The sequence below is a fragment of the Leopardus geoffroyi genome, chromosome A1 (assembly GCF_018350155.1).
Source record: "Leopardus geoffroyi isolate Oge1 chromosome A1, O.geoffroyi_Oge1_pat1.0, whole genome shotgun sequence".
In the NCBI taxonomy this organism is placed as follows: domain Eukaryota; kingdom Metazoa; phylum Chordata; class Mammalia; order Carnivora; family Felidae; genus Leopardus; species Leopardus geoffroyi.
The window spans coordinates 5915267-5940330 of record NC_059326.1 but is presented as its reverse complement, the minus strand read 5'-3'; the positions used below and the strand labels follow the sequence as shown (position 1 = coordinate 5940330).

At 38.4% G+C, this 25064-nt stretch overlaps 1 protein-coding gene across 7 annotated transcripts in view; it reads left to right on the top strand.

Annotated features, from left to right (window-relative positions):
• The window catches only part of LOC123588772 (phospholipid-transporting ATPase IB-like), a 213065-nt gene that overhangs the window by 47808 nt on the left and 140193 nt on the right, over positions 1 to 25064 (top strand). For all 7 annotated transcript variants that reach the window (XR_006708109.1, XM_045460446.1, XM_045460364.1 and 4 more), the window contains 6 exons: positions 2127 to 2196; positions 10822 to 10946; positions 12251 to 12362; positions 15275 to 15440; positions 21102 to 21229; positions 22238 to 22315. Coding sequence is in view for 6 of the 7 variants with exons in the window: in XM_045460446.1 (XP_045316402.1) it covers positions 2127 to 2196; positions 10822 to 10946; positions 12251 to 12362; positions 15275 to 15440; positions 21102 to 21229; positions 22238 to 22315 (679 nt within the window). In the remaining variant the exon portion in view is untranslated. The remainder of the gene's footprint in view (positions 1 to 2126; positions 2197 to 10821; positions 10947 to 12250; positions 12363 to 15274; positions 15441 to 21101; positions 21230 to 22237; positions 22316 to 25064) is intronic.

Below are 25064 nucleotides of genomic sequence, written 5' to 3'. Positions count from 1 at the left end.
TTATTTTGTTGAGCTTCTTGGATGTGTAGATTAATGCTTTTCATCAAATTTAGGAAGTTTGGGGTATCATTTCTTTAAATATTTTTTCTGCCCCTTTCTGAATTCTTTTGGGACTCCCATTATATGTATGTTGCTATGTTTGTTTGTGTCCCACAGGTCTCTGAGGCTCTGGTTTTTTTTTCTTTATTCTTTTAAATTTTTGTTTCTTAGCCTGAGTTATCTCAATTGACCTATCTTCCAGTTCGAGTCTGCTCAAATCTGAGCAGTGGATTTTTCGTTTCAGTTATCATACTTTTCAACCCCAGAATTTCTATTTGCTTTCTTTTTTGTAATTTCTATTCTTTATTGATATTCCCTATTTGAGGGGACACGTTCTAATATGTTATTTCTTTTGACATAGTTTCCTTCAGCTATTTGAACATATTTAGTATACCTGATTTACACCTGTCTGATAAGTTCAATGTCTGGATTTGTTCAGGAAGACTTCCTATTGATTTTAATCTGTATATGGTTCATACTTATTTGCTGCTCATGGTTTTCATGTTTCATGTTTTTTTGTTGAAAATTGAACATTTTAAGTAATATAATGTGGCATCTCTGACCATCAAATTCTCTCTCCTCTCCAGGATTTCTTTTTGTTGCTTTTCATTAGAAGTTTTTCTTTTAGGGGGCACCTGGGCGTGAGTTTGAGCCTCACGTCGGGCTCTGTGCTGACAGCTCAGAGCCTGGAGGCTGCTTTGGATTCTGTGTCTCCCTCTCTCTCTGTCCCTTCCATGCTCATGCTCTTTCTCCCTCTCTCTCTCTCTCTCAAAAATAAATAAAAATTTAAAAAGAAAGTTTTTCTTTTAGGCTTTTTGGTTAGTCTGTTGTTTTCCCTAACTTATACATCACCTCAGATAGCTGCAACATTAAAATACTTTCCTGTAAATGTTCTCAACAAATGTTTCTCCCACACCCACCACTGTTTACCTAGATTTGAGCACTGGGTAAGCTCTGGGTTAAGTCAGATAAAAACAAGCCCTTCAGGTGGGACCTTCCAGAGACCATCAGACAGGTGAAATAATAACTTTTTGGGAATAAGGCTTTGAAAGAGGTCATTCTCTTTTATGCTCCCTCAGTACTAGAAATGTGGACTGTTATTTTTTAAAGCTGCTACTGAGCCCAAAGCAGGAGAAAGTTAAAATATTACAAAGCTCTCTTTAAAAACAACAACAAGATTTGGCTTTTATTTTTTCTTGAATAAAATCTCCCTGGATTGATTTAAATCTTTAGTTAATTTTCAGAGTTGTGAAAAACTTGATTCTGGTAATTTTTGTCAGTTATCTCATTGTTTCATAGAGGAGAAAGTTTTTGGAAGTTCTTACTTTGTTATATCACTGACATCCTTAATGAAGATCTGTTTTTATTTTGGGGTATATGGTCTTGGCTGGCAAAATTGAGAGATTGTTTTATTTTAAACTTGATACTGCTGTGTATGAGATACAGTCAAAAGAGATAAGACTGAAATCAAGACTTTAATGACAATTTTTGTTATTCTTTGTGGCACTCCCCGCCTCCCCAAAGAATTAATTTTCATGAGTGAGTTGCATTTGACATGGAGTAAAATCTGGCAAGACAAATGTTTGTTAATTCAGTGTTAATTTCTTCACTGGTGAGGTTAGATAGAAATGGAGAAGCCCAAGTGTAGTGTTTGAGGATTTCAGCTCTGTCCAGAGTTATCCTAAAGATTTACCCTCATTATAAAGGCCATGGAGCCTGAGCTCTTGGGAACTACCATGGACACATTTTAGAAAAGAACAGAATTTTAAGTTTGACCTAGTTGTGATGCTGGTCTGTCCTGGCCTATATAACGTATATATAACATATCCTGTTCACCGTCAGCCATTTCTCTTTTTGAGATTAAAGAGTAATCACACAGCTTTGAAGGGTAGAAAGTTCTCTACTACAGGGTGAATTTTAGTCTGGTGGTATCAGACTGTTAATATCTCCCGGAAAAGTAACTGTGGTCTTTTTGGTTTTGAAGAAACAGAGCTGTTGATGTAGGTCCCATTTCATTGTTCATATTATTGGGAAATTAGTTTTTTTGACAGATATTCATTCAATGTTATTTGCTTTATTTTCCCTAGTGAACCTGAGGCAACATGTTATGTTGCAACATCTAATCTGGATGGGGAGACAAACCTAAAAATACGGCAGGTAAAGACACCTTTTTAAATCCTGATTGTATGCTTAAGCTCACAATGTCAAGTTTTGTCAGGTGCCAATTATTTATTTTTCATGAAGAAAAGTATCTCACTACTCTGGTGTAGATGTAATGAGTCCTCAGCAGTTATTTACAGGGTACTTTAAAAAAAACAAGGAGGAACTAGGTAAGAAAAAAGTGTCCTATAAAATTCAGGTCATAAAGGATAACATACCTTTGAGCATGCTGTTTTGAGGATATTTTTGTTAGTGCTTTGGTAATATAACTATCTTCATGATAAATATCATAATTATTAATCTAAATGAGCTCTGAGTGATCTTATATAACACTGCTTTTTAAACTATCATTTGAATTTCAGAGTAACTTGTGATTATGAATGGAAGGAGATAGTTTTCCAATTAACTTCCTATTAATGGAAAAAAGACATTGATCTTTAAGATCAATGAGGCTTGGGTGCCTGAGTGGCTCACTCAGTTGAGTGTCCAACTCTTGGTTTTGGCTCAGGTCATGATCCCAGGGTTGTAGGATTGAGCCCCGTGTCGGGATCTGTGAGGAGTGTGGAGCCTACTTAAGATTCTTTATCCCTCTCCCCTGTTCATGTGCTCTCTCTCTTCCTCTCAAAAAATAAAAAATAAAAAAAAATAAAATAATTGAGTCTTTGCTTTATCACTTGGCTTCAGAAAGGAAGCCCCTGATTTTACATTTGAATATTTACATGTCTGCTAATCTTTTTTGCAAACTTTAGTGTGATTGAAAGTGAAAAATATGTATTTAGGATTTATTAAATACATCATCTTTCTAAAAATAATACAAACAGTACAGAAACCTAGGCAGTCTATTAAGCCTTCTCTATCTTCTAAATCCCATCTTTATCCCCAGTACTAATTGTTGTGATAGTTTGGTGGTACCTTCTTGAATTTTAAAAATGCAATTATAGACTTCAGTTTCAGGAGAAATGAAGTAGACATGTTTTCTTCTATTTTCCTGCTAAGTACAACTAAAAAGTTTGGACATTATGTAGAAAACAATTATAAGGAGACATTGAAAGTGTCATTGAAAAACATTGAAAGAGTGACAGAAGAAGGTAGATTGTGGGACCTTAGAACCCATGGAACAACATGGTGGTGAGTTCCCTGGGTTTTCCTCTTGTCTTGTATATACCAGGTTTGGGACTGAAGAAACCAAAAACCCAGAAAAACCAATGGACACAGACCCCAAAAAAAGGATGGTCCAACAAAAGCCTCCTTTCTCTAGTCAAAGGACTGGGAAAAGGGCAGAGAGTAAGACAGAAACTTTGACAATGGCCACTCTACCCCAGCCAGACACGGAGTGAAAATATGGTCCCATTCCCACCTCTGCCAGCAAAGGTTGAATGTAGAGCCTTGACTTCCACCGTTACCATGCTGAAATGAGGCACCCAACTCCGCCACAAAGATGATGTCAGAGAAACCAAGTAGGAAGCTAAGACTTTGATTTTGTAAAGGGTGGCAGTAAGGCCCTCTCCTCTTTCCACAGTGTCAGTGGAGACGACATGGACATCAGTAATAAGGTGTTCCAATCTCTTCAATGATGGAGGCCCACAGGGCAGCCAGAACTCCCACTCCCGTCCAGCTGGAACAAGGGGCCTCTCCATTTGGCTGTCAACAGAGGCCAAGTGTGCAACTTGTCCTTCTACCCCCATCTTGCAGTAATGAGGCAACACCTGCTTCCTCTGTCAGAGTGGTGTCAAAGGAAGCCACCTAACACAGAAAGCTTAAATGATATCCAGATCTTATAATACCCCAAATGTCCAGATTCCAATAAAAAGTCACTTATTATGCCAAAAACCAGGAGGATCTCAAACTCATTGAAAAGACGACAGCTAATGCCAACACCAAGATAACGAGATGTTAGAATTATCTGGAAGCGATTTTAAAGGATCCATTGGAAAAAAAAAAACTCCAATGAGCAACTACAAACATTCCTGAAACAAATAGGAACATATAAAAAGTCTCAGCGAAGAAACAAAATCTCAGCAAAGAAATAGATGACCCAATGGAAATTTTAGAACTGAAAAGTACAAAAAGTACTTAAGGCATTAAAAACTCTCAAGTGATGAACTCAACAGCAGAGTAGAAGGGACAGAGGAAAGAATCCATGAACTGAAAGATAAAGCAATAGAAATTGCCCAGCTTGAATAACAGAGATAATAGGCTGAGAAAAAAAATGAACAGAGCCTCAGCGACCTGTGGGAATATAACCGAAGAGCTAACATTCATGACATGAGCTACTGGAAGGGGAAAAGAGGGTGGAGCTGAAAAACTATCAGAAGAAACAGTGGCTAAAACTTCACAAATTTGCCAAAAAAACGTAAACAAACTATAAACTTAAGAAGCTGAGTGAACCAAAAAGGATAAACCCAAAGAAATCCATACAAAGACACATTATAATCAAACTTCTGAAAACAAAAAACATTTTAAAGTAGTTGAGAGAAAAAAGATACTCCCTATAGGGGACAGACCATTTGTATAAAAGCAGATCTCTTGGGGCGCCTGGGTGGCGCAGTCGGTTAAGCGTCCGACTTCAGCCAGGTCACGATCTCACAGTCTGTGAGTTCGAGCCCCGCGTCGGGCTCTGGGCTGATGGCTCAGAGCCTGGAGCCTGTTTCCGATTCTGTGTCTCCCTCTCTCTCTGCCCCTCCCCCGTTCATGCTCTGTCTCTCTCTGTCCCAAAAATAAATAAACGTTGAAAAAAAAAATTAAAAAAAAAAAGCAGATCTCCTATTAAGACCCATGGAGGTCAGGGGAGCCTGGGTGGCTCAGTCAGTTAGGCATCCGACTTTGGCTCAGGTCATGATCTCACGGTCCGTGAGTTCGAGCCCCGCGTCGGGCTCTATGCTGACAGCTCAGAGCCTGGAGCCTGCTTCCAATTCTGTGTCTCCCTCTCTCTTTCTGCCCCTCCCCCACTCATGCTTTGTGTCTCTCTCTCTCTCTCTCTCTCTCTCTCAAATAAACATTAAAAAAATTTAAAAAAGACCGATGGAGGTCAGAAGGAAGTGGCATAACATTTAAAAAATGCTGATAGGGAAGAACTGTCAGTCCAGAATCATGTATGGAGCAAAAATATTTTTCAAGAATGAAGAGAGAATTAAAACATTCCCAATTGAAGGAAAAAAATAACAGAGTTTGTTGCCACACGACGTACTGTAAAGAATGGCTAAAGGAAGGAAGGAAACCATAAAAAAGGAACATAAGAAACAAGGAATAAAGAACATGATAAGCAAAAATAAGGCCAAATACAATACGCTTCTTTTCTCTTCAGCTTTCTAAATTATGTTTGATGGTTGAAACAAAAATTATAAAGTTATCTGATGTGGTTGTAAATGTATGAAAGAAAATATATAAGGTATGTAACAGAGGAGGGTAAAGAGACATAAAAGGAAGCAAGGCTTCTATATTTTGTTTAAACTTGTAAGATGACACAAACTGTGAGAAGTTATACATAAATAATGTAATGCCTGGAATAACCACTACAATAGTTATACACTGAGGAATATACTAAAAAACAATCAAATCAAAATGAAATTCTAAAAAAATGTTCAAGTAACCCAAAGGAAAGCAGGAGAAAGAAAAAACAATAAAGCAAAATCAGAAAAAAAACAAACAAAATAATTATATAAAATGCCCTGAAATATTGGATTAGAATATTATCTAATGGATTAAAAACATGATCCAAGCATATGCTGGATGATAGAAGTTTTCTATACAAAACTCACTTTAATTATAATGGTATAGGCAGGTTAAAAGTAAAAGATAGAAAAAGATATGTCACGTAAAGATAAGTCAGGAGTGGCTTTATTAATAGCATATCAAGTAGACATCAGAGCAAATGAAACTGCCAGAGATAGAAGGGAACATTTTTTATTATGTAATGACAAGAGAGTCGATCCACCAATAAGACATAGCAGTGTTAATGTGTATGCATCAAAATACAGAGCTGCAAATATGTGAAGCTAAAATTGCTAGAACTTAAAGGATAAATATGCATATCCACATTTTTAGTAGGAGACTTCAGCAACCCTGTCTCATTAATTGACAGAACAACCAGACAGAGAATTCTCAAAGGTACAGAACTAAATGCCATCAACCAACAGGATCTATTTGATATTTATACAGCATTCAACAATACCCAACAAAAGAAAGACACACTCTTTTTGGTGCTCAAAGAACGTACACCACGATACAGAATACCTGTGTCATCAAACAAGCCTCATAAAAATGAAAAAAATTGAAGCCACGGAGAACGTGTTCTCCACCCATAGGAGAATAAAGCTAGAAATTGTGGCAAACATAACAGAAAAACCTACAAACACTTAAAAAGATAAATTGAATAGCCTGATAACTTCTAAGGAAATTGAATTCATAATTTAAAAATGCCCCCAAAAGAAATCTCAAAGCCCTGGTGGTTTCAGTGGAATATCCTAACGAACATGCAATGAAAAATGAACATCAATTATATATAGTCTCCTCCAGAAAACAGAAAAGGAGGAAACACTTCCCAATTCATTTTGTGAAGCTGTTATTATTACCCTGATACCCAAACCAGACAAAGACAGTGGAAAAAAAAATGTTTCAATATCCCTCAAGGGTACAGACACCAAAATTCTTTAAAAGTACTAGTAAATAGAATTCAGAAATATAGGAAAAGAAATATAAAGGTTTATTCTATATATTCAAGGTGCATTTAATAATTGGAAATCCATCCATGTAATCCACCATTTTAGGCTAAAGAAGAAAAATCACATGGTAATATCAATAAATGCAGGAAAAGCATCTGACAAAATTGAATGTCAATGAGAAAAATTAGAGAAATGTAGGAATAGAGGGGAACATTCTCAACTTGGTACAGAACATCTACAAAAACTTAGAGCTACTATTAAAATATATGTAATGAAATGTAAGTAGTAAAATACTAAATGCATTCCCCCCACCCCCCACCCCAGATGGGAACAAGGCCAGGATATCTGCTGACATTACTCTTACTCACATAGCACTGGAAGCAGTAGAAAGTGCAGTAAAGAGGCACACATATCGGAAGGGAAGTAATAAGACTGTATTTGGTTTTGACATAGTTGTCTACATAAAAAAAGTTGTCTACCTAGATTTCCAAGGAATCTAAAATAAAATGAAATAATGTGTTTTTGGCAAGGATGCAGGATACCAGATAAACACAAAACACTTTCATTTCTGTATGGTGGCAATAAACCTGTGGACCCTGAAGTTTAAAAATACGATACCATTTATAAGCACTCAAAATGTGAATTAGGTATAAATCTAACAATATAGACAGGATCTGTATGCTGAAAATTTCATTACAATGTTGATGAAAGAAATTAAAGACGATCTAGATAAATGGAGAGATAAACAGTGTTCATGGATTGGACGGCTCAACACAGTAAGGGATACTAATTCTCCCCAAATTGACATACCAATTTAATGGAACTCGTAGGAAAATCCCAGCAAGATCTTTTGTAGATATGGATGAGGTTATCCTGAAATATTTACAGAAAGGCAAATGAACTATAATAACAAACAATTTCGAGAAAGCATAAAATGGAAGGAATAAGATTTCAAGACATTCTACGACAGTAATCAAGAGTGTGTAGTTTTGGTAAAGGGATAGACACATAGCTCAGGGCAACAGAATAGAAAACCCAGAAATAGATCCATACAAATATGCCCAAACGATTTTGTCAAAGGTGCAAAAGCAATTCTTTGGAGAAAAGGTAACATTTTCAACAAATGGTTCTGGAGCACTTGTACATTCACAGGCGAAACAAAACAAAACAATAACCTCAAATAAACCCTTGACCTAAATCACACTTTATACAAAAATTAATAATTTATCATGACTTAAATGTAAAATGTAAAACGATACAACTTTTAGGGGAAAGAATTGGAAAAAAAAAATCTTTAGGATCTGTAGTAGGCCAAGATTTCTCAGAATCAATGCAAAAAATGTGATCCATAAGAGGAAAAATTGATAAATTGGACCTCATCAAAATGAACAGCTTTTGCTTTTGAGGATGAAGAGACAAGCTGAAAACTAGGAGAAAATATTTGCAAACCACATGTCTGACAAAGGACTGGTATCTGGAATATATAAAGAACTCTCAAAACTCTACATAAAAAAACAAAATAAACACACAAAAACAAGCAAACAAAACCTCCAAACCAATTCACTTAGAAAATGGGCAAAAGAGACAGAGACATTTCATAGAACAGGATATAAAAATGGAAAATAAAGCACATGAAGACATTTTCTACATCATTAACCATTAGGGAAATGCAAATTAAAATCAGAGTTGGAAGTATCACCACACACCTGTCAGAATGGTCAAAATTTAAAATAGTTCCAACACCAAATGCAGGTGAGGATGTGGAGAATCTGGATTATTCATACATTGCAGGTGGGAATATAAAATGGCATAGCCACTTGGGAAAACATTTTGGCAGTTTTGTATAAAATTGAACACACAACTATTATATGACCCAGTAATTGCACTATTCCAGAGAGGTAGAAACCTATGTTCACACAAAAACCTTTATAGAGCTGCCTATAGAGGCTTTACTAGACAGTTGCCCTCTATGGGTAAGGGCTTAATTATGATATATCTACAGTTATTTTTGTTTATTGATCTTAAATCCAAACACCTTACTAAGTATTCCTACACATTTCTACAATTTTTAGGTCAAGCAGATAGGATTTTGTGGGTGATAAATTCTTCCTTTAGAAATTGGGTTATTTTTGTTGTTTACTTTCCAATGATCATACCTAATTTCTTACCGTCCCACCCCCCCATCTTATGGCAATACCCAGAAACTCTGCTAGAACCCAGTCTCTTCTCGTTCCTAACATGGAAATGCTTTAACATTTTATAGTTAAGTGTGGGTAGTTGCATTTCATTCTGGTAAATAACCACCAACCTTGCAAAGTTTTGCTAAGAATTTTATTTTTCTAGAATGCATATTAAACTTTTTACTAATTTTCTCAGCCTCAATTGATAACAATTTTTTTCTTTTTAATGTCTTTTAATGTTTGTTTATTTTTGAGAGAAAGAGACCGAGTATGAATGGGGGAAGGGCAGAGAGAGAGAGGGGGAGACACAGAATCCGAAGCAGGCTCCAGGCTCTGAGCTGTCAGCACAGAGCCTGATGCGGGGCTTGAACCCACAAACCGTGAGATCATGACATGAGCCGAAGTCAGACACTGAACCGACTGAACCATCCAGGCACCCCTACTTTTTCTTTTTAAATTCATTAATATATCATTCTTGAGCATCTGCTTTTGAGCTTATTGGTAATACATATTTTCTTTTTCTGAGAAATATTTGTTCATGTTGTTTATTCATCTTTCTATTGGGATATTTGTACTTTTTATTGGTTTATAGGACTTCTTTGAATATTTAAAAATTTTTAAATGTTTTATTTATTTTTGAGAGAGAGCATGAGCAGGGGAGGAGCAGAGAGAGGGAGAGAGAGGATCTGAAGCAGCCTCTGCACTGACAGCAAGTCCGACGTGGGGCTTGAACTCAGGAAATGTGAGATCATGACCTGAGCTGAAGTTGGATGCTCCACTGACTGAGCCACTTGGGTGCCCCCATATTTTTTTATACCAATTCTTTGTCAGTTATACGTGTCATCAAAGCCTTCTCCCAGTTGGTAACTTGCTCTCATATTTTTGTTAAGGCATCTTTTTTTTTAACAGAAGTGCATCCCAAACTGTTTCGATGTAGGTTTCTGAGCATCAAAACTTCTAAGACATTTGCGTGCCTGAGAATATTTGCATTAAACTTTCACGTTTGTTTGATATTTGGAAAGATATAACATTCTGAATTTAAAGGTCTTTTATTTAGATAATTAAAAATAAAAATTCACTCTCTTCCTGTGTCTCGTATTGCTGTTAAAAAAAGACAGATGGCAATTTGATTCTTGTTCTCCTGAAGATGATCTTCTTTTCCTCTCTGTAAAGTTGAGGTCTGCTTATTGCAATGAGACATTCTCTAGATCGGTGTTTCTCCGGGCATGCTCTCTAGACCAGCATCATCAGCATCCTTTGGGAAAGGCAAATCCTAGCTCTCCACCTCAGACCTACTGAATACAAACAAACAAACAAACAAACAAACAAACAAAACCCCTGGGGGTGAATCTCAGCAATCTGTGTTTCAACAAGTCTTGCAGGTGCATCTGATGTATGTAAAAGTTTGGAGCCATTATTCTAGATCCTTGCTACTCTAAGTGTGGTCCAGATATCAGCCTCATCAGCTACAGCTATACATGTATCAAACATGCCATGATGTTTGGTTAAAGTCGCACACTTTCAAAAATGTTATTTTCATGTAGAGATGATGAAAATTTGACTTTCCTACTACCTCTTTGAACCTTATTAAAAATATTTGCAAAATACTCATATGGCAAAATTTTCTAACAAACTTCATGTTAAAGTTTGAGGTACCTTATTTGTTGTCTGGTAAGTGCAATACATTTTGGACCCTCATTTTCATAATTTTATTAACTACTAGGACACTGAACTTTGCCGTTAAAGTTTTATATTAATTTTACTTTGACTTTATTTTACAGGCTTTGTTAGAAACAGCTGAAATGCAAACAGAACAATTGTCAAGCCTCTCTGGAAAAATAGAATGTGAAGGACCTAATCGTCATTTCAATACCTTCATTGGAACCTTGTATCTAAATGGTAAAAGGTATCGTTTTTCTCTTATTGAACATTTTTTTTTAAATGGAACATAAAATATGGCCATTTTTGTTCTCTCAGTTTAATAGTTTTTTCATTTTTTTACTTGATTTTGAAATACCGGAGGCATCAATATACTGTTAAAAAGGTTCTTAAATATGGGAGGAAAATGTATGGCGTTTAAAAAAATTTTTTTAACGTTTATTTATTTCTGACACAGAGACAGACAGAGCATGAGTGGGAGAGGGACAGAGAGAGAGACACACACAGAATCCAAAGCAGGCTCCAGGCTCTGAGCCATCAGCACAGAGCCTGACGCAGGGCTCGAACTCACAAACCGTGAGATCATGACCTGAGCCGAAGTCGGTTGCTCAACCAACTGAGCCACCCAGGCACCCCTATATGGCATTTTAAAAATTGGTATACCTGTAAATGGGCTAGAGAAGTCAGGTCTAAATTCCCTTTGCGTAGAAGTACTTGGCACATCCCTTGGGCTAAGTTAGCGGGAAGAACAAAGTTTCGAAAGTCATCCAAGAAGAGAAGCCACTAGGAATTCAGTTTGATAATGATGAAGGATTTTCCCTAATTTCTGCTCCACTTCTGCTTAGCTTCCACTTAAGACTTTTATGGAAGCATTGTTTTTCATGTTTATTTATTTTTGAGAGAGAGAGAGAGAGAGAGAGAGAGAGAGAGAGAGAACGAACAAACACAAGTCGGGGAGGGACAGAGAGAGGGAGACACAGAATCCAAAGTAGGCTCCAGGCTCTGAGCTGTCAGCACAGAATCCAACGCGGGGCTCAAACTCAGGAACTGTGAGATCATGTCCTGAGCCTAAGCCTGATGCTCAACTGAGTCACCGAGGCTCCCGGGAAGCATTTTTTTATATAGTGAGTGAGTCAGCCCAGTGCCAGAGGGGAGGAGGACAGGAAAATATGGCAAACCAAGGTTGCTTTGTGTGCTCTGAATGACCACATGTAATCTTTTCTATAGAAAACCAAATTGGTAATACACAAGTATTTATTCCTCTGCCCAGTCTTCCTTGACATTAAGTTTCATAGTCACCCTAGGTATGAGAGGTATTATTTCTCTAGAACTTTTAATCAACTTACCTTTAGGTTAGTGAGAAATGGATGATAAAACCATTTTTTCCCCATGCTCCTTGTATGAAGACACATTTGTTTTTGTTGCTGTTTCCCCCCAAAGTTGAACTCGACAAAAAAGAAATATGTATAAGATGAAAGCCTAGGCTTGCTTCACTTTGTGAAAAGAAAAGAAAAAACTTTTTGGTAATGTATACATGCTCTTTATTTTTAGCCCTGTTGCAGTAGGGCCTGATCAGGTCTTGCTAAGAGGTACACAACTTAAAAATACCCAGTGGATCCTTGGCATAGTTGTTTACACTGGATCTGAAACCAAATTCATGCAGGTAAAATAATTTGTGATGACTGGATTGCCTCTAGATTTTTCCCTTTTTTATGAGGTGAGGGGGCTTAGCATCATATATCTCTTGAATTTAGGAGGCTCATTTCTGTTTACTAACCTGAAGTTTGAAGGGAGGTCCATATTTCATTTTAATCTACATGGCTCCCATTAGTGGTAAGATTATTTTGGCCAAAATGACATTGGAAGTTCTGTGTAAGTTATTACTCTTACATACCATTCTTCCCAATCACTGTCTTTCGAGAACCCTTCAGTTTGTCCCTTCAGGACATCCTTCAAAACACCTGTTTTGGACTAGGAATGTTTTGCACATTTCTTATCCTTAATATTTTGACAGTAAGTCCACCCGTTATTCCATCTGCTAAAATATAACATTTGGCTTTGACTGTTGCTTGCACAAGTATCTCTTTGGCACCTGTGTAATGCCAGACACTGTGCTAAGACTGCGGGGTATAGTAGGGCACAAGGCCTGTTTCCTGACCTCGACTTACCTGCGGTCTGTGAAGGAAGACAATCAAGGTAACGTAATAGCCAGAGGTCACTAAGGAAGGTTAAGTGTAGGACGCTGTGTGTTTATATAGGAGCTCCATCCAACCTGACATTGAGGCTGTCGTGGGGAAGAACGATGTAAATAAACCGAGACCTGAAAGCTGAGTAGAGCAGATGAAAGTTTCAAGGGTGTGGGGAGGTTCAGAATGAAGGCGCAGTAGGTGGGAGAGCGCTAGACCAAGACTTGCATGTGTCCAAGGGCCATTTGGGGAGCGCTGCTCAGTGTGACTGTAGGGTAAATGGCAGAGAAAGAAGGCATGGAATGGTGACAGGCTAGTCCGAGGAAAGTTGGGGCCCTTGTGACTGGGGCCCTAGGTACATTTTCTTGCAAAGCTATGAGTGGTCAGTAACATTCCACTCTCTCTTTGCTTCCTGATTTCTTGTCTCACTTTTCTTTTTCCTCTCATTCTTCCTGCCCTGGGATTGCACCCTGCAGTAGTGCGTTAATGTGTAAGTTTTCCTTACACTCTGTATACTAAAAACCCCGGACGAAGACGGCGATATAGACACGGTCTACCCACAAATAGAAGTTTGTATCTGGACAGTGAACCAAGGGCAACATAGACCCACATAATCGTGACCTGTGATTCAACTGTAAAACGCACAACTCTCAAACGCTACACCCTTCTGACTTCAGTTGTCTTCAAATGATCGTGCTGTTATCACTTAATTGTATAGCTGGTGATACAACATTCAATCTCAAATTTAAATGCCTACTGTTGATTTAAGGAGCCTGTCCCATTATCTCCCCTGTGTGGCTAGTCTGTGCAGCAGCTCATGAGAAGGTGCATCCTACTATTCCACATTATTTTGTGGGTGTAAATCATTGCTTATTATACATGCTGATTGGGTCATTTCAGAATAACAAAAATCTCAAAGTGGGCCTTTTCATAACTTCAGGAAAGAAAGAACTAGTAAATGTAAATATTTCCTTACTGAAAGGTTTTAAGCACAACACGCTTAGCTGAAAACTGTTCTATATTGTATAGCATTTGAAGACATTACTTATACCAGTTAAAAAAAGAGAAGAAATGACATGATTGCTTTGGAGATATTATACATAAATGTATATATTATATAAATTATAGTACGTACACATATATGCACGGACGTTCTCTAATATGCTTAATGCAGTTAAAAAACTAGGATTTCAATTTTTATTCCTGTGCTTTGTAAAAAAGCTGAGTAATTTAGATTACTAACTCATATTTTCATAACTAATAGACTTTGAGGATTTATGCTTCCACACTTAAAAAAATGTAGGGGCACCAGTGTGGCTCAGTCATTTAAGAGTCTGACTAGTGATCTGAGCTCAGGTCTTGATCTCGGGGTTGTGAGTTCAAGCCCTGTGTTGGGCTCTGCACTGGGTGTGAAACCTACTTAAAAAAATATGTAGAAATGGTAAATTTAATCTGGCAAAGTATGGTTGCAAAGTTAAATATCTATATCTGTTTATATGCTTGCTAATTATACATGTTATATATAAGAAAGTTCAATATACATTTATTTGTCAATATTTTAATAGACCTATGCAGACAATTATCAGAAATTTATGGGTAAATTTGAAATGCTAATAGAAAGTTATTACTTGAAGCTCTCCTGTATCCCTAACCCAGAGCTTTGGTGTCCCTAAAATAAGCATGTGTTAGAATAATTATTGTACTGTTAAAATCTTAAAAAAAATTTTTTTTTTAATGTTTATTTTTGAGAGAGAGAGACAGAGCACGAGTGGGGAGGGACAGAGAAAGAGGGAAACACAGAATCTGAAGCAGCCTCCAGGCTCTGAGCTGTCAGCACAAACCCCGATGCGGGGCTCAAACCTGTGAAAACTGCAAGATCATGCACGACCTGAGCTGAAGTTGGACCCTTAACCGACTGAGCCACCCAGGTGTCCCTGTACTGGTAAAATCTTGAATATTTCCCCAACAGACTCAGATAAAAGGTATCTTTCCATGGTTTTCAAACCAGAAATAATTCAATAACTATAAATAGTAAAGCCAATAAATTAGTACAGTCTTTTTTTTCTTTTATCTGTACAGAAGATCACCTAGACTGTGTGATTTCCCACATTTGCTTTTTTAAGAAACCCTAGAACTGTGGGGTGGTAGGTCCGCTGTGTGAATATGTTCTCTGTGAATAAGTAGAAGATGCTTCAAGGACTGAAGTGGGAAAGCCACATCATTCAACAACATGGTGCTTTCAGTGTTGGTACTTACTTGGCAAAAACCATATTCTCCTTTTCAACTGTTGGGATTTTTGACCTCCTCTTACCATAAAAATATTCATGCATTGTAATTCCTTTGATTGTTTTTCATTCTCTTTGGTGTGTATGCATTCGCTATGGTGCAGAATTCCATCAAATTGCCTCTCAAGAGATCGACTGTTGAGAAGGTGACCAACGTGCAGATCCTGGTGTTGTTCCTGCTGCTTCTGGCCATGTCCTTGGTGAGCTGTGTGGGAGCCATACTCTGGAAGGAAGGGCACGGAGGAGACATTTGGTACATCGGGACGAAGGGTAAGTGTCCGAGGGTGTCGAGAAGCTACCATTTGAAGAGTGGTAACGCTTTGAAGTGACTTTAAACACTTGTTTCCATGTTTTTATTTGAAAGGGAAGGCCCTTGTTCTAACTGGTAGAACAGTTAGAACAGTTTTTGTTGTTTGTTTTGGTTTTTTGAGACACTGAGGATTAGTGAGTTTTAGAAACAGAGTGTTTCCTTCTTAAGATTGTTCTGCCAGTGCCACATAATCTTGGCATTCCAGAATAAAGGAGAGAAGACGGGTCAAGGCAGAGGAATGAGACAGTGAGGCAGACACACAGGGCCTCTGTCCTTGGCTTTGTCACTTAGTCACCAGGAGAACTTGGACAAGGCTTTTTACTTCTCTGAGCAATGCTTCCCTCATTTGAAAATGGGGATAATACCTACCTTATGGGGTTAGTACAGTGCTCTGTATACAAGGAATGATGCCCCCCAAATGAAGACAAGGGTCCCTGAAGGGGACCAGAAGGTTGGTAAAAGATGTAAACTGATACTTGGCCTTTAAAAGTTCAGTCTTTTTTGGGGCGCCTGGGTGGCGCAGTCGGTTAAGCGTCCGACTTCAGCCGGGTCACGATCTCGCGGTCCGTGAGTTCGAGCCCCGCGTCGGGCTCTGGGCTGATGGCTCAGAGCCTGGAGCCTGTTTCCGATTCTGTGTCTCCCTCTCTCTCTGCCCCTCCCCCGTTCATGCTCTGTCTCTCTCTGTCCTAAAAATAAATAAATGTTGAAAAAAAAAAAATTAAAAAAAAAAAAAAAAGTTCAGTCTTTTTTTTTTTTTTTTTTTTTTTGCTTATGTCTTTCCATGTTTTCACAATTAACCGTCACATATCTTTCTACTTTTCTCCTCTATCAACTGAGGATTTTAAATTGTTCTAACTTCCCTTGAGCAGATCTGTCTGGGAACATCTTAAAAATAAAGAAGCTAAGATACAGACTTTGTAGATTGTATCAGAAAACTATGGATTCATTCCTATGCAATCTTGGTTTCTAAATGTTACTTGTATGGTTTTTAGCTCAAGCTTTTAGATTTTCAGTGATTTCAAAAAATTAATCTCAACTTAAATGTGCTTGTTTAATTTATCCTAGCCCAAGACTGTGAATATTATATTATTTTGACACAGACATAAATTCTTACAGAAGTCACTGACATTTTAGTGTTGATAAAATGTCAAATTTTGCATACCCTACAAATGACCTTTTCTTGCCTTCTTCGTCAGACTTCTTGAAGGAGACACAACCCTCACTGTTTCTATTTTCTTACCTCCTGGTCCCTTCCCATCTGCTAGCCATTTCAACCAGTCTGCTGGAATTGTGGCTCAAGGCAATTCCTAATTGCCAAACCCAATGGTTATTTAAGTGGAATTTAATTGGATTTCTGCCACCCTCTTCTGAGTTTTATTTTATTTTTTATTAAAGTTTATTTATTTATTTTGAGAGACAGAGAGAGCAAGTGGGGAAGGGACAGAGAGAGAGAGGGAGAGAGAGAATCTCAAGCAGGCTCTGCACTGTCAGCGCAGAGCCCAATGCAGGACTTGAACTCATGAGCCGTGAGATCATGACCTGAACCAAAACCAAGAGTCGGAGGATTAACAGACTGAGCCACCCAAGCGTCCTACCCTCTTCTGATTAGAAACAAACAAGCAAACAGATCATCTGTCCGTTACTTGATTCGTGAAAACCTTGATCCACCTCTTACATGCTGGTGTTTTGCGGGATCCTGTGTTCACCAGGAATGCCTCAACTTGGGTCCAAAATCCTGAAAATTTTGTGAAGCTTTCAGTCATATATTTATGTGTGCATGTTTTTTCCTGTAGGATGGCCTTCACCAGCTTCTTAGGGATTGTTTTATCCAAGAAAATCCTAAGAGAGCTCACTTGCTTTAATAATTTCAGTTGTCCTCCATTAGTTGATTTCTCTTCTACCTGCTTGCCTCCAGCCCAGATACCTCTATGAATTATTAACTCAATGATGCCTGGAGATTGCTTTCCAGATGTCTTGTAGACTTCTTGCACCATGTACAAAACTAAATTCAAGTTTTTTTCCCCAAATGAGTGTCTTCTTTCAGTATTCTCCATGTAAATTGTAGGTATTGCTATCCAGCCATCATCCAAGCTGGAAACATGAATGTCACTCTCACCCCTCCTCGCTTCCTCCTCTTTTCCCCACTCCTATCCCCATGGCCTTCATCCTCCAATCAGTTCCAAAGTCTTATTGATTCCACCTTTTCAATATTTTGTCTGTGCACGCTCTCTTTTTCATCCCTGAACTACTGCCACAGTTCTCCAACTGTTAGCCCAGCCCTCAGTCAAGTTCCACTCAGATTCATTCTTTATACAGTTTCCAGAAAGATGTATGTAAAAAGTAGTTATGAATGCATGCAGTAGCTTCACTGTATCCTGTTGTTTACAATGGCTTGGTGGACCACTGCCTGATGGCCCATTGTTAGTTTTTGTAAATAAAGTTTTATCAGAACACAGCCATATTTATTTATGTATTACATGTGATTGCTTTCTTTCTTTTTTTAAAAAATTTTTAATGCTTATTTATTTATTTTGTTTATTTTTTAACATTTATTTTTGAGAGACAGAGAGAAACACAGCATGAGCAGGGGAGGGGCAGAGAGAGAAGGAAACACAGATTCCAAAGCAGGCTCCAGGCTCTGAGCTGTCAGCACAGAGCCCGATGTGGGGCTCGAACCTACAAACTGTGAGATCATGACCTGAGCGAAAGTCGGATGCTTACCTGACTAAGCCACCCAGGCGCCTGTAGTGTATGTTTATGTTTGAGAGACAGGTCATGAGTCGGGGAAGGGCAGAGAGAGAGGGAGACACAGAATCCAAAGCAGGTTCCAGGCTGTGAGCTGTCAGCAGAGAGCCTGACGGGGGGCTCAAGCCCACGAACCGTGAGATCATGATCTGGGCCGAAGTCAGATGCTTCACTGACTGAGCCACCCAGATGCCCTTACGTGTGATTACTTTCAATGCTACAACAGAGTTGAGTAGTTGGAACTGGGACTGTATGTCTTGCATAACCGAAATTATTTATCCTCTGGCTATTAGCATGGCACATCAGGACTTTTATATCTGGTCCTATCTCCATCATCTGGTACTTAGTCTGTATTCACAGACTGACTTTTGTTCTCTTTCGTGATCCTTCCATCCACCAGTTGCTTTAGCATCTCTAGGCCTTTTGTCTACAGTTCCTTCTGCCTCAATGCACCTCTGGTCTCTTCGTGACTGGATACCTGTCTCTTCTCATTTCGGTCCAAGATGAGGCATTACCTTCTCCAGCAGCATTTCCTATATCTTATCTCCCTCTCTTAGTTAGGAGGCCTCTTTGGCTTCTATAATGATGTCCTTAATAGATATCATTCCATTTCCCTGTTTTATAATCATTGTTTGCCCCATCCTTCCAGCTAGATTGTGAATTTTTGAGGACAGGAATCATTGTATCTTTAACTCCAAGAACAGTGCCTTTTCATAATAGGAACTCAGTAATTACTTTTTTAAGTAAAAGAAATCATTTTTATATTTAGAAGCAGAACTCTATTGTTTTCTGGCCCAGCCCCTTGTTTTATGAAAAAAAGCACAGAGGAAGTTACTGGCTTATTTGGAATAAAAATCTGTTATTGGCTCTGGACTATATCACTCTGCCCAAGATATTCTAGTCTAAAAGAAGAGAAAGGTATTGGGTAATTAAACTATAACTGCATTTTCAGTAATTAATACATTTAACAAAGCACTAGAGATCTTTTCTCAATTTCTCTGTCCAAAAAAACGGTCCTAATAATATCTGCCTCTAGTATTCCTAAAAGAATGATTTATGACCATAAGGTAGCATAGTAAGTATAAAAGTGTAATCATGGCAAATAAGGGAAAGTTAGTAAACTCAAGGTGATAAGAATTCGAATTGATATGATAGTGAATTAAACTTGACCTTTAGGTTGATGGAATTTAGAAATCTAGATTTAACTACGATCGTTCTGAGTTACAGGTGTGTTCCCTTTTAGGAAAAATGAATATAAAATTTTAACTTAAAATTATTTAATTTTGTCTCTCAGTATACATATTTGTGCTTAATTAATCTGACAAATCAATTTGTTTAGTTCTTTTCAGTTGTAACTCAACATATAAATTTAATACATAAGATTGAGATGTAAGTTTTCAGAAGGACCTATAGAAAGCAGTCTGTATATGTCTCCTGAATACCTTCTGTATATTTTTCAGTAAATTTCTGTGAAATTAGATTGAACTTTTTACTCTCTCAAATACATGTACCTCTTTAAAAATGAGTACATCACTAGGTTTTACGAAGTATGATATTTATTTTTTTCTTTTCCTTTTGGCTTTACTTTCCTTCATTTATCATTAATTATCTCTTTGTCTTCAAGCCACGTACTTCCACCTAAATAAAATGTCCTCTTCGTGCTCTTCCTTTCATCTCCATTTAACAAACTCCCTTCCTCAAAACTGGGCTCACCTTCTTTTGTGCACCCTCTTTCTGGGCCCTCCATTTTGTGTCGTCGCAACTCTTGGTGTTCAGCGCTATCATGGATTTCATTGTGTCGTAATTCCTGACACATCTTCCTTTCTCAAGCTGCATCCAAAGCTCCCTGGGAGCAGGGTCTGTCTCTTGCTAGATCTTGTATGTTGACGCTTGGCACAAGCCCTATTACAGTGTTGGTGCTTAACAGAGACTTAACTCCAGATGGCAGACAGACACATGAAAAGATGCTGTGTCACCCATCATCAGGGAAATACAAATCAAAGCCACACTTTGAGATACCACCTCACACCGGTCAGAGTGGCTAAAATGAACAATTCAGGAAATCACAGATACTGGCGAGGATGTGGAGGAACGGGAACCCTTTTGTACTGTCGGTGGGAATGCAAACTGGTGCAGCCGCTCTGGAAAACAGTGTGGAGGTTCCTCAAAAAATTAAAAATAGAACTATCCCTCCTAGCAATAGCCCTGCTAGGAATTGACCCAAGGGATACAGGAGTGCTGATGCAGAGGGGCACGTGTACCCCAATGTTTATAGCAGCACTTTCAACAATAGCCAAATTATGGAAAGACCCTAAATGTCCATCAACTGACAAATGGATAAAGAAGGTGTGGTTTATATATACAATGGAATACTGCTTGGCAATGAGAAAGAATGAAATCCGGCTATTTGCAACAACATGGGTGGAACTAGAGGGTATTATGCTAAGTGAAATAAGTCAGTCAGAGAAAGACAGATACCATATGTTTCACTCATATGTGGATCTTGAGAAACTTAACAGAAGACCATGGGGGAGGAGAAGGGGGAAAAAAAGTTACAGAGAGAGAAAGAGGGAAACCATAAGAGACTCTTAAATACAGAGAACAATCTAAGGGTTGACGGGGGTGGGGAGAGGGGAAAGTGGGTGATGGGCATTGAGGAGGGCATTTGTTGGGATGAGCACTGGGTGTTGTATGGAAGCCAATTTGACAATAAGCTATATTAAAAAATAATAAAACTACTTTATGTGTCCATTTAATTTTACCCTTAATAATAATTTTCATGGAGAAATTTTCACAATTTTAAAACGTAATAATGCAAAGAAGAATAGAGGTATTGCCTGAAGCTGTGACATGATTCCTGTGATCTTCTTCCACAGATTACAGCTCCCACAGCTTAGGGTTTGACATATTGGTGTTCATCATCTTGTATCACAATCTCATCCCCATTAGCCTGCTGGTCACTCTGGAAATTGTGAAATATATTCAGGCCCTGTTTATAAACTGGGTGAGTATGAAAATCAGAAAGTTTAAAAACAAGTTCTCTCTTGACCTGTGGCTTTGGTTTTAAGAATCAGAGTGCCTGAGTTCCTACCGTGGTGCACGGGTGAGTTGCATTCCTGACAGGAGAGCCAAACTTCAGGGTCAGCCTGACTCAGCAGTGCCTGGGCCTCTCTGTGTCACTCTTGAGGACACTGTTTCTTAATATGTTTTTTCCTAGCTGATAAGAAAGATTCAAGAGTAGTGACTTAGTAGCAACTGCAAAGAGATGGCCCATTAAAATTTAAGATATTCTAGAACAGTAGAGTCCAGTAGACTTACAATAGATTTACGTATCTTGGCAAGAGTGACAGAAACAGCCATTCCAGAATGAGTTCAAACTAAGGAAAAGATTTCTTAGGTGAAAGCCATGCATTCACTTAAATTGATACTTAGTATCATGTGACTGAGCAAATTTTCTACTTTGAATGTGCATTTGCAATTTTTAGTTATATTTAAAGAGATTTTTCTGTGGAAATAAATTTTTTGCTAGATGTCCTACTAAAATGTTTCCCTGTATCAATGAATTACCATCACTTGAAGGGTAGTGTTATTTTTAACAACCACAAAATGAGGCAGAGTGCTTTTAAGTGTATTCTCATTTAAAATTCACAGTGGCGCTGTGAGATCCGTGTTATCGCTCCCATTTTATAGATGTAGAAGCTGCAGAGCATACTCAGGATCTCAGACACTGTGGGAGCGTCTGAGGCGGAGCCGGGATTTGGAAGCCAAGTCTTCCAATACCAAACCAACGACACACTGATACCTGTTTCTATGTAGCATTGCCCGTCCCGAATCAGCTCTGCCAACGCGTGTGAGAAACTAGCACCCAGGACTCTCTTAGTATTCCAGACTCCATTTTGAATTCTTTCTCATGTCAGCCATGTCGGAAGACCAGTGGCAGCCCAGTTGACCTGCAGACGTTTTGAGCCCAGTTCTGACTGCGTGGCTTGGCTGTTTTGCTCATTTCTTGCAGGACGAAGATATGCATTATGAAGGAAATAACGTCTATGCCATGGCCAGAACGTCCAATCTTAACGAAGAGCTTGGGCAGGTGAGGGCCCCTTCAGGGCCTGGGTATGTGACAAGAACTTTGAAGAAGGTGGATCTAGGGAGAGCGTGTGCAAAGTTAAAGTGCGAATTCAGCCCTAAGCTGTAGTTGACATGATACCCATGTGGAGCTTCAAAAGTATAATTAGCTAAAAATATTGATAATGCATCATGGGTTGCAAGTCGAACGGACCTAATACAGGTTATTAATGTGCTTATGAAAGGGTAGAAGAGCTGGAGAGGCAGGTAGTGAAAGCGTCAGTTAGCTCTCAAGTTTTCAGTTAGCTTTCGGGGAGTCACAGGAACCTGGGCATCTGCCACTGGTGGCCGTGCTCCTGCTTCCCTACGGCAGAGGACCCACAGGGAAGCATCTGGAGCCTGCTGCAAAATGTCATACCCATCTAACCCATGCATCTGCCCACAGCTGCCAATAGGGCAACGATGCAGCTTGTAATTCTTTACTGCAAGTTCCTTTCAGTGGTAGAATCTAAACTGGAATCCTGGGAGATAGGGAGAAATGTACCCTCAGGTCATGAGCCCCTACAGTGCAACAGAAAGGGGCAGGAATGATGCCAGGTTACCAACGGACAGTTGGTTGCCTTCTAAGTGACAGTGGCAGCTTTACAAGTATAAATTGCTTTTAAAAACTCCCACAATTATTTGTCAGTTATACCTCAGGACAGCTGGAAAAACTCAACTAACTCCCACAGTCGTATGGTACCTGGAAGGATGGGACTTCTGATTGGTACTTTTTTGTAATTATTTTTGCTATTAATGTTTTTTTAAATAATATTATAAGTTCCCATCTTTAATTAATTGGAAGCAATATGTAAACTATGATAAAAAGCAGAATTTCGGAGTTAAACTTCCTGGGAGTGAACCTTGGTCTCACTATTTACCAGCAGCGTCACCATGGGCTTCTTAGGTAACTTTGCTGGCCTTGATTCCTCATCTGTAATTCGGGCATGTCGATAGCAACTACTTCAGAAGGTTGTTTGGAGGACTGAATAAGATAATGTATTTGTAATACACTCAGCACAGTACCCAGTGTGAAGAAGGGATTTAATTAACCAGTATTTAGTTTATATGATTTCTAATTTATGGTCACATTGTATAGTATCATTTGAATGGTGAGTTCTCAGTAAATATTTATTTTAGAATATTTCTGGCTCTTGGAAATGCCTGATCTCAGAACACCATTAATAGCCTTTTTACCTTGGAAAACTAAAAATGAAGGAAGATGGAATAATCAGCTTTTAGCAACTTTTCTGCTCGTGAAAATCTGATCATTTGCTAATCCTTTAGAACATATGTTTTCTGTTGACAGTTGGGAAAAAAATCTTGCCCTCTTGCCTTGTCAGTCGACTCTAGCTACTTTAGAGTAGTAATTCAATATAATAAAACTGGCTTTGGAACTCAAGCTTTGAAAATTAATTATACTGGGACGCCTGGGTGGCTCAGTCGGTTAAGCATCTGACTTCGGCTCAGGTCATGATCTCACCGTTTGTGAGTTCGAGCCCTGCATCGGGCTCTGTGCTGACAGCTCAGAGCCTGGAGCCAGCTTCAGATTCTGTGTCTCCCTCTCTCCCTGCCCCTCCCCGCCCCTCCCCCGCTCACACTCTGTCTCTCACAAGTAAGTAAACATTAAAAAAATTAAAAAAAAAAGAAAATTAATTACATTGTTTATGTAGGTAATATATAAAGATAAGAGCAGAAATAAATGAAATTGAAAACAAGACAATAAGTTTAATATTCAGAATATATAAAAACTAGTACAACTCAATAGCAGAGGACTTTAATAGACATTTTTCCAAAGAATGTATATAAACAAACAATAAGCACCTGAAATGATGCTCAACATCCCTGATTAAGAAACTGCAGATCAAAACCATAATGAAATAGCACTTGGCAGCCACCAGGACACCTACTGTAAAACTTTCACACCAGAGAACACGTGTTCATGAGGAGGTGGAGAAATGAACCCTTGTGCACTGCTGGTGGAAATGTACGATGGTGCAGTCACTGTGGAAAACACTATGGAGAAACCTCAAAAAACTAAACCTAGAATTACCATATGTTCCAGCAATTCCACATCTGGGGATTTTCACAAAAGAATTGAAAGTGGGGACTCAAACAGCTATTATATACACACATATTCTAAGCAGCACTATTCACAATAGGCAAATGGTGGAAACAACTCAAAAGTCCAATAAATAATTAAACAAAATGTGGTCTGCACATACAGTGGAATATTATGCAGTCCTGAAAATGAATGAAATCTGGAAACAGGCTACAGCATGGATAAATCTTGAAGATTATGCTAAGTGAAATATGCCAGACACAAAAGGACACAAATAGAACATGACTCAGCTTATATGAAGTATTTGTAATAGTCAGATTTATAGAGACAGAAAGTAGCATAGTGGTTGCTAGGGGCTGCAGGGAGGACAGAATGGGGAGTCATCGTATTGTTGAATTGGTAGGAGGTTTCAGTTTGGGATGAGAAAGACGTTCTGGAGATGGATGGTGGTGACGGTTGTGCCACTATGTCAATGTGTTCAATAATAACACTTAAAAATGGTCAAAACGGTAAGTTTTATCTAAAATCACTTTACCATGATAATAAAAAAATGGTTTAACATTGCCTCTTTTCCTTTTTTTATTGAGTATAATTGGCATCTATGATTATATTAGTTTCAGGTGTGCAACATAATGGTTTGGTATTTGTATATATTGCAAAACGACCATCATAA